The 17,532-nt window shown below is 40.4% G+C and overlaps 1 protein-coding gene across 3 annotated transcripts in view; it reads left to right on the forward strand.

Moving 5' to 3' along the window:
* The window catches only part of RELN (reelin), a 283,741-nt gene that overhangs the window by 37,588 nt on the left and 228,621 nt on the right, over nt 1-17,532 (forward strand). For all 3 annotated transcript variants that reach the window (XM_064702887.1, XM_064702886.1, XM_064702888.1), the window contains exon 2: nt 8,226-8,336. In XM_064702887.1, coding sequence (XP_064558957.1) covers nt 8,226-8,336 — 111 coding nt within the window. The remainder of the gene's footprint in view (nt 1-8,225; nt 8,337-17,532) is intronic.

Below are 17,532 nucleotides of genomic sequence, written 5' to 3' on the forward strand. Positions count from 1 at the left end.
TGTGTTTACTGCCTAAACTACATTAATACTATTCAGGCCTCTGTGAATTATCCAATGGAATAACAGGCATTTCTGATACCCTTTGGAGTGTTTCGGTACTACAAGGACTTGCTAAGTTGCTAAGCACTAGTGATATGTTTGGCATAACACAAGAAAGAATATAAAGATAGTCATTGTCTCTAATGTTCCCGGGTGAGCTCTGCGTTCTGGGATGCTTAATTCCTGCTCTGTTCCCTCTGATGTGGGCAATAGTCGGACATTTTAATAGAAATTGGATAATTAAGTTACTCTGTGTGAATGGCTCTTGGTGGGAATAATCTCAGTTTAGCCATCTTCAGTGTTGACATCTACAGCTGAGCTTTACAGTCTGGGCTCCCTTTATAGTCAGTGAGGAGAATCAGACATTTCTGGAGTGTGATTCATCTGGTCTGTTTTAAACATCAACATTAGGGTGAGATTTACAGCCTAAATGGGGTGACATAAATAGATGTGATGTTCTCTGGAGATTTATATAGCAGTAGCACAAATTCACTGGGCCACTGACTGAAACCTTCATCTCTCCTTCCAAGAAGGCTGCCCCAAAAAGAGAGAGGATGTGCCTCTCCTTGTGCCAGCTGATATTCCCTTTTTCCCACATAAAATGCAATGCCTGCAGCTAAGGGGCAGTGGTTGCGCCACACAGGCACTGGAGTTTAAAATATTTGAAACCAACGTTTTGTTGGGAAATTCAGATTTGAATCCTCTTACCCAGGTGAGAGCTTTGATTGCCCATCTGTTGGTTATAAGCAAGCAGCTATGACAGCAGCCAGTCTTACCTCTCCTCTGTCAGATCTCTGGGCTGTGCCAACCCGTTTGGTGATGCCAGCTGGAATAAAGCACCTCTCTGCTCAATGTGGCCAAGTTTCTGGTGGCTTTGAATATGGTCAGAAATGTATTTAAGTTTGGGATTTTGATAGATAGGAAGTCAGACTCTTGGGCCTCACATTGGAAGCCTGTCCACAGGTTTAACCATGGAACTCTTCACTTTTAATGAGATGACAGCTCTGAAGCATCTTGGACCATGTAAACAAACGTGACCAATTCCTTATAGTTTAGGAATACAAGAATAAACACTTTTTATATTGCTGCTGATGTCATTGTCACTGTCTTGTTATGAACTTTCAAAAATGTAAGTCATGTCTCTGCAAATAGTTCTTTCACAAGGCTGATAGGCTACTCTTTTCATCAATGACAAATGATATCTCTGGATATCATGTTACAGACATCTTGCCACACATCTGCAATCTATTTTCAGTTCTCTGTTGCTCATTACCAATTTAGGAAAGGATTTGAAAAGCTATAAAGACACAGAGATTTGATGGAGCATGGGGCAGAAGAACTGAAACTATACTGTAACACAAAGCAAGGCCAAATTAGATTTTTAAACAGTCTAGTACAAAGTTCAAAACTTGTGCATTGTATCCCCTCCATCTGAGGGTATTTGCTAACTGGAATAACTGGTGAGAGCATCACAGATTAGAGATGGTGCTGCTCTGTGAAAGAACTTCAAGCTCACTGATGTTTTATTGTGAATTAAGTGCTTTGGTTTTGGGCTTCAAAAAACCCACAATACACCTAAGTGAGAATGCTTGCGGTTGTAAGACTACACGTCTGTTTACTTAACCATGCTGAAATGCCTTTTTTCTGCTTTCTTCCACCTACTTGGGGAAAATCAAAACAAGTATGAGTAAGAATCCTGTGGGCTTTCCGCTTTTGTTGCTGAATGATGTGTAAACCTGTGATTCATACTGTTCTTGCATGTCTGTCTGGTGCTCGTATTTGAAATAGCTGTATAATTATGAATTTCTCGATTTTGTTTTCTTTTGAAAGCAAAGTATGTCTGCGAGCCATAAAAATTAGTTTGATGTCAACATGCAATTCACTAGTCTTTTAAAAACTAGTCTTTTAAAAATTTCTTTTTCAGTAATAAGGTTCTGAGTGCAATTCAGTATATACACTTTCTGGATTCTTGTAGTGATATATTCTCCACTATTCTCTTACAAGTACATTTGTCAGCACACTCTTTGGAAAGCATACCTGTAAAACTCTACCTGAGTATTTATAGATTTATAATCACTGTGATTTCTTAGCAGTTGCCTTTAAATAAAGCAGCAGAGTTTATTCTTTCTAGCAATTTAAGCTGCAGTTGGCATTTCAGGAGCAGTCTGGTATCTTAAGGATTTGGACTTGGTATTATTTGTGCCCTGAAAGCACTGCATGCCTGGACGGGTCACCTGTGTTTGGCATTGCATGAGGGTGGCAGAAAGGTTCCATTGCCTAAAAAAGAGAGCAAAATTGGGAAGGGACAAAGAGCATCTTCCCTATGCTGAGGAGACTGAGGGCAGACATAGCAGTCTACAATTTCCTCACGAGGATCAACAGACCCTGATCTCTTCCCTGCAGTGACCAGGGACGGGACCCGAGGGAGTGGCCTGAAGTTGTGTTTGGGGAGGTTTAGGTTCAATATTAGGAAAAGATTCTTCCCCCAGAGGGTGGCTGGGCTCTGAACAGGCTCCCCAGGGCAGCGGTCACAGCACCAGCCTGACACAGCTCAAGAAGCATTGGCACAATGCTCTTGGGAAGTGGTGTGACTCTTAGGAATGGTGCTGTGCAGAGCCAGGAGCTGGGCTTTGATGATCCTGATGGGTCCCTTTCAATTCAGCATACTCTGTGAATGTAGTGTGGCATTTTCAGTCTTTGCTGTAGTGATGTTGGTCTCCATTCCTTTGCAGGATGCTGCAGCACAGTGAAGGGACAGAGCCCTCTCTGAACAGGGCCATTGCACACCTGACTGGTAGATTTTGTTAGGAGTGAAGCAAAAAAAGAAACCCAAAAGCTTCACTTTAGTATAAATAATTTATTTCCTAAGAGGATGGTTTGCAGCCATGACTCAGTTTGTGTGATGATGCAATATTACAGTGTTATTGGGAACTGGCTTTGACCTTGAGAAGAGCCTTTAAAAGTGTCTGTCATGGCTTTGATGCAAGAAAGCCTAATTTCAGGAAGTCCCCTGTCTGTGGTGATTCCATTTCACATACCAGAATTATTTTCTGTTTTGTCTGTGGTACACAGAGGTGCAGTTTTACACTATGGCTATGTCTTGACTCACTTAAGTAATGTGTGGGGCATCAAAGATCTTTGCCTTTATAAATTCCTTATTGTACTCTGTGATTTTCATCAACAGCAGCTGCAAATTCTGTGGAATTTCTGTATTTTTCAGCCCTGTTAGTGGCATTCAGCTGGTGCTGAAGAGCAGCCAAAATAGGTAAGACCTGTCAGTGGCAGCTGTCTCCTGAGATCATCCCCTTCCTCCACCTGGCACTTTTTCTACTTTTACAGTTTAGATGCATTGGCTGTATTTTGAGTCTTTTGAATATCAGTCAAAATACAGCCTTTTTGGAGAGTAGATCAGTCCCTTGAGAGAATTTAAGGCAAATTTTACGCAATTACATGGATTAATAGATTTCTATAATAGTATGCAGTATGTATGGCTTACAGCACGGGAAAATAGTGAAAATTATGTTTATAAGAACAGCATTAATTTCTTATAAATATTTGATTGTACTTACAGTTCAAACTCCATTTGGTCTTTCCTGTTATGCTGCTACCTTCACCTGTGTTATAATTTCAGCAGCATCTTTGCCAGGCTCCTCCTTCCTGACCCGCTTCCTCCTCGAGACATGTCAGCTCCTGGCACTGCCAGAGGCTCTGCTGTCCCTTGTCCCACGGGAAGCACCAGGGCTCTCACAGAATCTTGTCATGCAAAATGAAAGGCTGCTCCAGCAAAGGCTGCTGCATCCCCTCCCTTCCTAAGGAAACAGCACCAAAGCTTCCCAGGGGTGATGGCCTGGCCAGCCTGGGTGCCTGCCCAGCCAGCCTTGCTGGCACCGAGCACAGCAAAGGGATGTGCTGGGTGTGCAGGAGCTGCAGGCAGCAGCTCCCCCTGATTTTTGGTGGAAAACTGATCTGAGGGCCTCATGACTCTCAGAAACACATTTTGTGACTGCAGTCCTTGTACAGAAACAAAGGTAGGGCAAAACAGCACCAGAGGATACTTCCATGGTGTTTTCCAGCCCCAGTATTTCTTTTTCATGGAGCCATTTCCTAGGCTTTTGCAAAATAAACTGGAGTTATTCACTAATCCATGCATTCCTATCCATGTGTTTTGTGGACAGGAATGTTTCATATCCATCATGCAAACACTGTTCACTTGATTTAAGAGGTGGACTAAGAGTAGACAGTGAACTTCTTTCCTGGCTGCTGACCAGCATGTGAGGCTGACCCACACTTTGCTGCTGAGTTTTACACCTGGTTTTTCTTCCCAGTTACTGTGTGAGTCCCTCACACCGAACCTTTCCAGAATTTCCAGGCTACAGGTGCAGATCCCATCTGTTTTTCATCACCTTCTCTTGGTTACTTTCACCCCTCACCCCCATCGCTCCCCATTTTCTCTTCAAAAATGTCCCTATTCCCTGTTCTGGTTCCAGTCACCACCTCTTCCATCCTAGTTCACTTTTGCCCTCAGGTCTACTTTTCTGTCTCCTAAGTTTAAGATATTGGTGATGGTATTGGTCAAACTTTTGGAACAACTTTCGGACATTTTGCACATTTCTCAACATTTTGAGAAGTGGGATTTTGATGAATTGAGTTTTCTCACAGAAGGCTTAGACTTTTGATAAAGATCACTCTCTTTCTCCTTTTTCTCCAGCCAGCAGATATGACTGCCTACTTTGAAACACTGAGTGAGAAACTTTCCACATCAAAACATCATCAAAAATGATATCTTCACAAAGCACTTCTGCTCCAACAAAGCAGTATAGCTGGACTGAAATATTTTTCATGGGGCTTTTTTCAGCAAGCTTTTATTAGTCACAGAGTGCTCTAAGAGTACTAAGTGAGGACAGAGTTTGAAGAAATATTTAGATACTAAAAATGAAAATGTCTCTGTTGAGCATATGTGAACTCTGATTTTTTTTAAATGTGTATATGTATAAAATATAATTTGTCCAAACTTGGAGAAACACTCTCATACTTGAGAGCAGAAGAGTTGATGAAAGCAAAGAACAGTGGAATTTTTCATCCATGGCATCATGTTCTCCTCTAACCTCACCTCAGAAATGAAATGTTTTGACTGAAATTCAAGTAGCCCAAGGGGATAAATACTGGCAAATATCTCAGGAACTGAAAATAGAAGGAGGTGTTGAGCAACTCTTCAAGTAGTTAGCACCTTTGCCTCTAAAATTTGCAGTGTGATATTATTTGATCAGTATGTTGTTCCAAAATGCATTTTTTGGGAAGATGTTCTCAGTCCCTCCTGCTGGACCATTTCAAAGCAGTTGAGGCTTCCTACCTTCTCTCTGAGGGATGCAGGGTCCAGCGCACCCCTGCCCAGCCACCCACCCATCCCTCCTTGCTGCTTCACCCACCAAATTCTCCTCCCAGAGAAGGGTCTTGTGGAGGATGGAGGAGTGCCTGCTCGGGCTTGTAGATGGCACTGCTGCTGTGCTGTCCCTTGTGTGCCACGGGGCAGCACTGGGGCAGTGCCAGAGCCCCCCCTGCCTGCCCAGCCCTGCCTGCTCTGTGTCCTTCCAGATGTTTCCCAAAGTCCCAGTGGGTCGTGGCATTGGTCCTTGCTTCTCTAGTGCCAGATATTTGACATCAACTGCACATGGCATGAGCCAGTGTACAGGCACAAACAAAGCCTGGTGGAGGAAAACTCCTTGTTCTTTTGGAACAGGAATTTAGGACCCCACAGTAACAAGCCCTAGCCCCTATATAAAATCACAGTCCTTTTGCTGGGCTGTGCATTAGCACAGCTTTCCTGTTCTTGGTCATTATCACTTGGCATACTGTGTGTTTTCTTTTATTTTAGGGGAATTTGATGTGTTTCAACAGTGGGTAGGAAAAAAAAATCATCACTGAGAATGTCGTGATTAATTTTTTTCTCTTGAAGAACTATGGAATTATTCTGAAATGTATGACATGTGTGTAATAACAGCCTAGTGCTCTGTTTTTAAAAAATGTGCTAGGGGCCTTGTGCAGTTTCCCAGAGGCTTAATGAGGGAGCCATACTGTGTTGGAAATTTTTCAACAATAAAAATTGACCTATTACATGCTTATGTAAAATGAGGGTTGACAATCACACAAATATGTCCAAAGTCAAATACAGGCATTGTGAAATATCACTTCTTTCCCACAGAGAAACTGGTCACCTGTTCACAGTAGGCTTTTGCATTATATCCTATCCAGTAAAGAACAAGATGCTTCCCTACAGGGAAACAAAATGGCAGCAAAGTACTGGCCCAGTGCCCTTCTATCAGTGCTTTTCACTGACTCTTTTGCCAAGTCTTCAAAAATAACACATAGGCATACTTTTCAACATATGTTTTGCCTCTCTGTAGGTTTAAAGGCATAAAGGGAAGAAAAGGTCATGTATTTATTCACCATTTCATCATCAAATGCAGAAAAAAAATCATTGTTTGCTTGTTTGATTTTATTTTACTCTCTCTAATACATCTTTTATTAAAAAAAAAAATCTAGTCTTTCTTTTGCTGCTCATTTAACATGTATCAGAAGTAGCCTGTTCTTTAAAAATGAACATATGGCTCTGAACCTGCATCTGAATTCAGGGAAGTGTCTATAGCAAAACACTGAAATTTGGAGTCATGGGAGCAGAAAAGTTGGATTCAGGGTTTATTCAGTGTAGTATTGAATAATCAAAGAAAAGAAGATAAATACAAAGAGTTGAAGAATAAATTGAACATGGTAAATACTGCTCCTCTGCTCAAAGTAAATTAAGCTACTGTAAATTTTAAGCCAAATGTGTACCACAGAGGAAAAACTGACTTTTAGGACTTAAGGAACCCATCAGTTTCTCTGTTGAATCTGTATCACCAATGACTGACCTAGCAGTCACCTTGGAGTACCTTGCTTCAGTTTCCTGGCCAGTCACTGTCTCGTGATGTCCCCAGCCAAAGAGGGAAATACAGGGAGGTAGAATGTCATTTTGAAGTGATCAGAGTTTGTCCCCAGCAAAAGAGGGAAATACAGGGAAGTAGAATGTGATTTAGGAGTGATCAGAGTTGATCAGCAGTTCCTGACAAGCAGTGGTCTCTCCAAGTTAAGGGAATAAAAAAGGATTGAGGTATGAAGCAGAATGAGTGTGGTAACTGACGTCTGGATGCATCTTTAGTGTAAGAGGCTACAAGTCATGAGACTCTTCTTCAGCAGAGAGAGCATTTTGTTGTTTTATTGATCTTCATATGGTTGGTGACTGCCCAGCCCTCTGATTTGGCAAGGTCCCTCTGCCTTTGAAGGAGTCAACAGCTCCTCCTGGTTTTGTATTGTCTCTGCACTTGCTCAGTATCCCTTCAGTCCTGTGCCCAAATCATTTATGAAGATGTGGAAGGGCACAGGGCCTGGAGAGCACAGGATGGAACCCTGTGGAGCCCCACCAGTGACAGGTCCCCAGTCTGATGTCACCCATTCACTGTAATCCTTTGTGCCCAACCTGTGAGCCAATGATATGTTTGTACAATTGTGTGCTGGACGTTCTGTGCAGAAGGATCCTGTGAGAGACAGTGTCAAAAGCTTTGCTGAAATCCAAAAAGGGCACATCAACTGGCTTCCCTTGTGTGCTTACCTTGTCAAACATACCAAAGTAAAAATATGAAAATTAGTGTGTACAAGAATTGAATAAATGTTGCAATAATTGTCAATTCTAATACAGAATGTATAGATTCCAATGTTATTTGTATTTTTCGTTCGGATGTTTTCTGCTATTACTTAAGAACCTCTTAAAAATGCATTCCTGAGCTATTTAAATACACACAATCTGTAATGTTTCAGATGCCCATATAACTTAAATGTATAATACTACAAGAAGCATGATAACTATAACTTGGCACTCTATTTGGATTCAGAAAGAACAGTACGGTAATCCTGGTTATTTCATTGTTTTTACTACAGTTTAATGTCTGGACAATTGCTTACAAGCCATATATTCCAGTGTGTTATTTTCCAACTCATTGTGCATTTAAAGTAAAAGTAGCATAAATATTGTGGAAATTCAGATGGATTCACTGGACTGCATGGTGGGATCTCATTCAAGAGCAAGAGCCTGCTCATGGAAAGTGTATAGGAACTTAACCAGAATATTTACACGTATTTTATTTCTCTCATTTCAGTGACTATTTCGACGAGTACCTTCTTTGATGGCTTACTGGTAACTGGGCTCTACACATCCACCAGTGTTCAGGCTTCCCAGAGTGTTGGTGGTTCCAGTGCTTTTGGATTTGGTAAGTCCAGTGTAATTTACCTTCTGTAACCCAGGGTAATGAGCACTTGCTTGTACAGAGGACATCAGTAGCAAGACAATTCCTGAAACAGGTTAATTTAGACTGAGTTATCAATAATACATGGAAGTCAGTGGGAGTCAATGAGATAAAACAGTGGCAGCTTTTAGGCAGCTTTTATTGCTTCTTGTACCATCTTCACCTTTGCTCAGCCCTGGTATTAGTATGCTGAATAATATAAATTTTAAGAAGGAAAAGCCTCAGAAGATAAATTGTTTTAAGCAGCCATTTCTAAATTGTGTGACATTTTGTATAAACTAAAGCATTTAGCCCAAACCCTCTAAGTATTTCTTGGTCTGGAAACCTTTTCCTTTAAGCTTATGTCAACCTACTTTTCCATTCAGTTAATAGCATCTTCCTTAAAACCAGAATGATGGTCAAGATATTTCATACAACCAATTATTTACCATGTCCAAAAAGCAGAATTGTAGTAAAAGGGATATGATAGGCTTTGCAAAATTATCATGTATTTCAGGTTCTGCTGTAGCCCTCAGCAGTAGCAGCTGTGCTAAAGACTAATACTTTTTAAATAATCCTTTCTAAATTTGTGCAAGTAATTGACAGCTATACCTTCTGCAGTTTGTTATTTGGTAGCATTTTTATATCCTTACAAATAATAGTAAGAATTGCATTCCTCGAATTGGAGGAACTCAGTGACCCTATTAAGCATTCTGTGGTGAAGGTACAAAGAAAGGTACCAGTCATATGGGACACAACTTCATTTGCAGCAGCATGTTTAAATGTTTTAATTTTAATGTTAATTTGCCTGTTTGGGCCAGAATTCAGTACTTTCTTTAAAATAACCTCTCATAGCACTTACTTTTGTTATAAAGCATGTAGAACATGAGTGGTCTGGGCATTTGAGTGTCATCCAGCAGGCATACATTTGCTTGTGAATTAAATAATGCAATGTAAATAGCACATTATTTAAAACTGCACTGAGGGATAATTTGAGAAGGGCTTTGTTCTGTGGATAACACCAGAGTTCAACCTCAGACATTCTGCTCAGCCTTTCAAAGGGAAGAGCATGGCTGGCACAAGTGTTTCATGCCTTATTCAAAAGGCACTGAAAGATTCTCTTTTCTAGAAGAATTTGTACTGCTCTTTCTCCTTTCCCACTGTACTGTTTACAGAATGAATAGAATCTGATGGAGTAAGCAAGACAGAAAGAACTTACCAATGTGAAATTTCTGGGATGGTCAAGTCACTGGCAAGATGTTACCTTGCTGTGAATTAAGCATTTGTGTCATTGGGAGATCATGGCAAACTCTCTGAGCAAAATACACAGGTCATGTTTAATTACAACTAAGTATTTAAAAATAACAATTAAGCAAAATTTTAAGAATCTAAATACCTCTGTGCATTTTCAAAGAATCTCTGTATTCTTCCTTAAATGTGTATCTTCATTTGTAGAATAAGGCTATTGCAGTTGATGTTTCATTGAGACAGATGTTAAAGTAACATGTGATGTATTGACAGAAAAAACAACGTGGCCTTCTTTAACTTGCCAAAGGTCATTCTCTAGCTCTTGATGTGTTACTTTAACCATTCTGTCACTGTAAGATAATCAACAATTAAACTGTTGACATGTGTGCTCTGTATGCAAAAGAAGCTCCAAGCCTACAAGCTGGAAAAATGCAAAAGCCAAAGTGATGCAAGAACAGTCATGCAGAGTTGGAGCTACTTCATTTTGCTCATCAATACAAATTCTGAAATATCGTGCCTGGGGAGATCTGATGCTCTGTCTTGGCCATGCCTCCATGTATGTTAGAGAAAAATTGCTGCCATCTCTGAATTTATTTTTTTTAACTTTAGTTTTCTGTGGTAAACTGCAGGGCCAGTTGTGTTACAGTGTTAGTTAAAATATTTTAAATAAAAGTCTTAATTTTCTGTTTTTCTTTGCTGTTTCCTAAGCTTGTACATATATTGGAAAAAAAAAAACCCAAAACAATCTGAATGTTTCATAGCAGATGATACTCTTGTGCAGTGTCTTTGAAGTCACAGTAAAAAATCAACAGTGAAGGAAAAATGGCCATGGCTTTCAAATGCAATTTTATGTGAATCCTTAATCTATGATGTACTGATGGCTCCCAGGACTGAGCTACATCAGCTTTTCCTATCTCCACTTTGCAGTGAGAGATGAGACAGCTGGACTCTTCCGAAAGGTGTTTGGCATGTAAATGATATGCTTTTAAAAAATGATTTGGTAGTTTTAAAAAGTAACAATATTTTAATATCCACCATTTTCAGTAGAAAAATAGAGTGATTTCCACAGTATGTAATATGTTGTTTAGTAAAATAGTAGGTAGGAGTGACAATGTTTGGCTTTCTGAAGAAAACACAAAGCAGTTTCTCTAGAAACCCCAGATCCATCTGTTGTGTCATCATTTTCAATCAGCAAGGAGCAGTTTCTCCTTTGAGGCAAGTGATTGTGGTATTCAGGCTTAGCTTGCTGGAAATTAATGTTTTTTTAATGTTGAGGACCAGTCAGGTTCAGAGACCTCAATTCAAAGATTCATGTGGTTTGTCACAGATTAGATGGGGGAGGAGAGGCAAAGCTGGGCCTTTAAAACCTGAAGATAGTAATATTCTGAAATTGGGTTGATAGTGGTTGCTTATGGTACAGGGACGAATATTTTTTCTTCTTTGCAATATTACCATTGAAATGGTCTTGTCTGTCTCACACAGGAGGTCACAGTGGATTATCATAATCTTCCTGACTGCCCAACAATTTGAAGTCTCCTTAACATACATATATTGTCTCTTCTGTGCTATGAGCCACTGTGTTGTGACTACAATTATCTTTTACCACTTTAGGAAGTTACTTGATGGAGACACAATCATTAAGATAATTCAAGTGTCATTACATTATATCTGGTGATTGCTATATGTCAGTTATAACAGTTAACCCTGTCAAGAGGCTTTGAAAAAAAAAAGATAAAATATTTTAATTCTTAAGGTTATGGTTTTTTCCTTCTTCAGTACATGTTATATAGGAAAATATGTAGTTTTTGGTTTCCACAGACATGAAGCTTGTTGAAATTTTTATTTGGGAAAACTTCAAATGATTTCTTGGGGAGAAATGTGTGAGTTTTTGGGCATAAAAATTATTAGTAGTTTTCTCCCAGGTGAACCATTTTCTGCGTTCAGATTAAGGTAAAACTGAAATTGTAAAGCTAGAATTAGAACTGGGACCAAACATAAATGTGTTGAAACTTCCCTAAACCAGGCTGGGGAGATCCTTTAGCAGAGAAATTATCTTTGAAAGCAGCTTTTAAGAAGAGTGTTTCTTTTTTCAATAGACTCTCTGATACAGCAGATACTCTCTGGTGCATCTCTTCAGTGTCATTTCCACTCTCCCTTCCTGATCAGTGTGGTGTGTACATGGAAATGTTCCCACATCTTTCACCATTGATGGCTGATGGGAAATCCCACTCTTTGTCTCCTCTTTTCACGTGCCGCACTGGTAGCCCTCAGTTTGTTCACACCCTGTCTGTCTCTGGAGACGCATTTTGGACTTCTGTGGGATCTCTTTATCCATCAGTGCTTTTTGTTTCTTCTGCTTTTGTCCCTGAGGATTCTTGTTGGTGTTTGGCCGTTTTCTGACTGCTTGGGTCATCTGGCTGTGCTCTGGGGTTTATCAGCCCACCAAGACTAATCTCCCATGCCTTCATTTAGGGGCTCTTACTGCTTGGATTTGTCCAAATATAAAAGAGGAAAGTGAGAGACAGAAGTACTAAAAAAATTAGAAAGCTACAAATGTGGTGGTAGGTCTGATGGGAATGATTGCTTTCAAATGAGAGTGAGGATAAATGTTTTGGAACTGGGCAAAGCATCCTTAAAAGGAGAACCCCAGAAGCAGCCCTGGTCCATGTGCAGTGGTGAGAGCATTGGGCATGGAAGGAAGATGTCGCGATGGCAAAATGTACTCTGGGTTGTGCCACATGTGACATGGAAACACAAGAGGCCTCAACTGTGTTTCCTGGGGAAGCCTATGGCACAAGAGGGACTCCTCTCTTCTTCATGAACTGGGAATTGATTATCTAAAGGGTGGTGATGGACTGAGAGTTGGTGATCTGAGGGGTGGAAACTGGATTGAGAATCCAAGGTTTTGTCTCAGTGTGGTGTATTGGAAATTTGGTGGGAGGAGGAGGAATATTTTGGAAAGTTTTCATTCTGTGTGTTTCTTTTATATATTGTAAGTTAATCAAGTTTTTTCCTTTATTCCTAAGTTGGAGCCTGCTTTGCCCTATTCCTGGTCACATCTCACAGCAGGCACTAAGGAGAATATATTTTCATGGGGTCACTGGCATTGCACCAGCATCAAACCGTGACAGTGGGTGATAGGGGAACCCCTCTGCAGCTTGACTGAAGCACCAAAACGCCCCGTGGTTCCTGCAAGGCTGTGTGCTCTGGAAAGCAGGAGCAGGGAGCAGGGTATCACTGCTACAATTACAGGAGCAGATTACAGGCTAATCCCTCGGCAGAGATAAGGAGCGCCGGGAGCCGAGGACCCGAATCTGTCTCATTACACAGGATGATCCTGGTGACAGCCTGGCTGAGCAGCCAGATGTGCTGGGCTGTGCACATCAAAGCGTGCCTTTGACCTGCCACTCACACTGCATCTTCCTCCATGCCTGCTCTTCCCAAGGCTTTCTGGCTCCCTGGTAGCTTTTCACTTGATGAATACATGACAAATTATATTTAAGTTTGGTGTAATTAGTTTCTTACAAACTGCAGTGGGAAACATGAGTTTCCCTTCCTAGTTAAGCCACCCAAACCCTTGATTTTATGCAAAATCATAATGACTACACTGATGTTTACCTTTTAGTAAATGTGGAATTAACAAGTAATTTCCTGATACCGTTTACGAATGCATTAACCTTCCAATCTAAATTGCAAAGGTACTCTTGGAAGTCCGTAGGCTCTATTGGGGTAGAGATAGTGGACTCCAAGCTCTGATTACACTGGAAAGTGTTGCCATAGACCTAATTGGATAACAGAACATTTTTGTTTGTATTCTGTGTAGGTTTAAACAACTTGTAATTTGCAATCTTTTAAAACAGATAACTCCTCCTACTGTGAGGTCATAAACTCCTAATTAAATTTTGGTTTTGTTTAACTGTGTGGGCTACTTTATCAGAAACTAGGAGGGTGATTTTACCTGGAAACCTTTTTATGCCTGAAATTGCATCTTCTAGAAAACAAAAAACAGAAGATGAAAGATGATGTTGCAGTCTTTTCTCTTTTTCCTATACCATGAAGGGGACCATACATATTTTAAGTAATATATTGACTCTCTGGGATTTAAAAGAATGAATAGTTACAAATAATCTTTGAAATATGGTGAATAATACATTTCCTAGAGGAAATCCTGGAAAGAGCAATCGCCAGATATAATGTAATAATGACACTGAAATTATCTTATACTCTTTGCTTTTTACTATTCTATTGCCTTTCGACAGGATTAAAGCAGCCCTCACATAATCCTTCACTGAGTATTTTGTTTACATATGTGACTGCCAACCAAAACCCCCTCTCAGTTTATAGAGGAAGGGTCATTTTGATCTGGTTCTGTATGGGTTGGGAACTGGGGAAAATGAAAAGTGTGGTTTCCAGGTCATGTATTGTTGTATTTTCTGGGACCCCCTATAAGGGAGGAAATGATGAATCTGACTCCATGTTCTTAGAAGGCCAGTTTATTATTTTATGGTCTATATTATATTAAAGAATGGTATACTAAGCTGTATTAAAGAATAGAGAAAAGATACAGACACAAGGCTAGAAAGATACTGATGAACTCGTGACTCCCTCTTCAGAGTCCCACACAGCTTGGCCATGACTGGCCATTAGCTCAAAACAATTCACAGCAGAAACCAATCAAACAATCACATGTTAGTAAACAATCTCCAACCACATTCCAAAGCAGCAAAACACAGGAGAAGCAAATCAGGTAATTATTGTTTTCATTTTTCTCTGAGGCTTCTCAGCTTCCCAGGGGAAAAATCCTGGGCAAAGAGATTTTTTGGGAAATATGACGGTGACACCGTATCCCTTTTGGCTCTAGCAGCCTTAGGGCAGAGCTGCTGTGGGTGATGCTGCCTGGTGCAGGTTTCACCTCCAGAGGAAGAAGCAAAGAGGGAGCCTGGGTGGCTGAGGGACACCCCCAGTGTCATCTCCAAGGAGGTACCACAGACAGTGCCCCCCAGCTCTGTCAGCACATGGGTCTGGAACATGCACTGGAGGCATCCAAGGCTCCTCCTGATCCTGGATGGGATTTGTGGTTTTGAGCTGTCAGAGCTTGGTTTTGGCATCAGTTTAAACACTGATGCTTCTGGGACAATGTTTTGCTTTCAGATTTTGACATATAAAGGAAAATATCCCCCACTAACATTGTGAGATGGAAAAAGGCCAACTGTTGCATTTTCTTGTTAGGTGAGCTTATAAAATCAATCCCCCCTGCTCAGTCTGTCTCTCTGTGCTTGCTCACCACTCTAAAAAGTAAGGAATAGTCGATAAATGACAGGTCTTAAAAAAAGTTTTCAGCTATGTACATGCTACTGATCTTGAAGTGCAGTTTTTTACTGAAATTGCTGCAGATCCCTGGTTTATTTTGTGACAAGCCAAATGGGCTCCAGGACCCTCCCTTCACACCAGAGATATTTGCCAGAAACCAAACAGATGGTAAACTAGGAAGAAATGACCCTCGGCATTCTCATTAGAACAGTTGGGGAAATTTTAATAGGCCCCCATTTGCCTTGTGCTGTATCTAATACCCTTTGAACTGCCACTTTTTTTTCCTTTTTTTTTCTTTGTTACAAGTCAACTACTGCCATGTATATTTTAATAGGGATTATCAAATACAATTTACCCAGAAGATGTAACAGCCCTCCGCTGCTAATTAGCAAAGTTTAAATAGTCACTGAGTTCTGGAATAATTGGAAAGAAACAGTGATTTTTCTGCCAATGTATAATTACCAATTAACAGGAAGATAAAGTATCTGTATAGCAGTCATATCTTGAGGAATTTGTTAACAGTCAATTAAGTAGTCAGTTGATGCCAAACTGACATTGGTCAAGAAAGTTTACATTTGAGTTTTAAAATACTTCCACCTACAAATGGTATGTAAGAAAACTATAATGATGATAAAATTTTGAAAGTCTCTGTGTCATGATGTTTAATTACTACTTAATTGTCTTCATGGCCAAAAGTTGACTGTCATATGTGCCTTGTGGACAGGGTTTTAGCTTTATTAATACAACATATATTCATTATCATGGCATAGGCAGTAATTACCCATGTTTCCTGGCAAGGAACTGCTGAAGTATTTTAACTGCTGAGGAAGAAAATTCCCCACACATAGTTGGATAAGGCAGACAACAATGCCCCAAAGGTTGGAGGAAAAAGCTAACTGGAGAGGGAGCCTTCACAGAAAATACTTAGGTTGGCCTTGTTTTAGTCTAGTTTCACCCAGTCCAGTCACCTGAACACCTTAATTCTTTTCTGTGGCTACTCTTGGACTTGTCAGGTTTGTCTAACTCCAGCCATGGTAGCAGCAGCAGCAGCTCTTGGACATCAAAATCCAATTTTGCCTAATCTGTTGAGAAGTTCTGAGTTATTCCACAATTTATTTTAAATATCTTTGTAGCATTATGAAAATGACATTAAAATACTTCAAGCTTTTAACCTTTTAAATATACCTGCAGCTCCTACTAGCATTTCTGTGGTGAAGGCTAAAAAGGAGAATGAACCTCCTTAGAGATGTAGCATGTGTAACCTTGCTTGTATTTGTGAGCTCTGAATGGTTGATGCAGGTGAGTGTTTGATTCTACAGGCAACACTTAAGGCTTTGCAGATGAGATTGGGGTGATGACTGCACTGGAGACACTGAGGAGCATTTTCCGTGTGCCAGTGCTTAGAAAGGGACCCCTGGAGTTTTTAAACTAGAAAATGCCTTTAGAAATACTTGTACATAGCCAAAGCCAGAATGCTAATTGAGGTGTTGGGGCCAATTTTTGTCCAATTTAGCAAGTACATTTATTCAATAGTGATGTTTCTTTTAAGTCTTATATAAATCCATTTTTTTTCCCTGAGTGACCAAAAAATGGTGTGGGGAAAAGCTGGAGAATAATTGAATTTTAATGTGAATATTTCAATTGCATCTTAATTTTTTATAAAATGCATGTAGTAAAAAAACTGATGTAAATTTTTTTGATCTGATCACTGTTTTTGCTATACCTTATACCTCTGAGAATATTCCTGATTCCAATAAGGTAAGGATTTAATTCAAAATATATTAAGACGTTAAATATTCATTGTGACAGGTTGGTGATTTTTATTTATACCAATATTTATTGAAAGTAATTTGAAACGCTTTTTGAACTGTGCAAAATGTAGGTTCTTTTAATAACGGAAAATAATATATAAATAGATACACACCCCCCATCTATGTAGACATATGCATTTATTCCTCACTCTCCTTTTGTCCAGCCTAATTTCAAGTATTGTGTTCAACCAGTGCTCTTTACTGTCACAAACAGTAACTCTTTGTAACAGTTCTGTTGACAAACATATTCCAAATTTTCATTTTTTGTAAAAAAGCTGATGCCCATTAGAAAAGGATCTGGGAGCGCTGGTCCACAATCAGCTGACCATGATCAGTGTGTGCCCAGGTGCCCAAGAAGGCCAAAGGCACCTGGATTGTACAAACAGCAGCGTGGCCACAGCACCAGGGCAGGGATTGTCCCCCTGTGCTCGGCACTGGTGAGGCCACAGCTCAATCCTGGGCTCAGTTTGAGCCCCTCAGTACAAGAAGGACATTGAGGGGCTGGAGAGAGTGCAGAGAAGGGAACAGAGCTGGGGAGGGGTCTGAGCACAAGTCTGATGGGGAGCAGCTGGGGGTGTCCAGCCTGGCGAAAAGGGGGCTCCGGGCTGTGACCTTATCACTCCCTGCAGCTGCCTGGCAGGAGGCTGTGGCCAGGTCAGAGTCAGTCTCTTCTCCCAGGCAACAACTAATAGAAAAAGGAGAAATGTCTTCAGGTTGCACCAGGGGATGTTTAGACTGGGTATTAGGAAAAATTTTTTCACCTAATAGGTGGTTAAGCATTGAAAAAGTCTCCCCAAGGAAGTGATGGAGTT

The sequence above is a fragment of the Zonotrichia leucophrys genome, chromosome 1A (genome assembly GCF_028769735.1).
Source record: "Zonotrichia leucophrys gambelii isolate GWCS_2022_RI chromosome 1A, RI_Zleu_2.0, whole genome shotgun sequence".
Classification (NCBI taxonomy): domain Eukaryota; kingdom Metazoa; phylum Chordata; class Aves; order Passeriformes; family Passerellidae; genus Zonotrichia; species Zonotrichia leucophrys.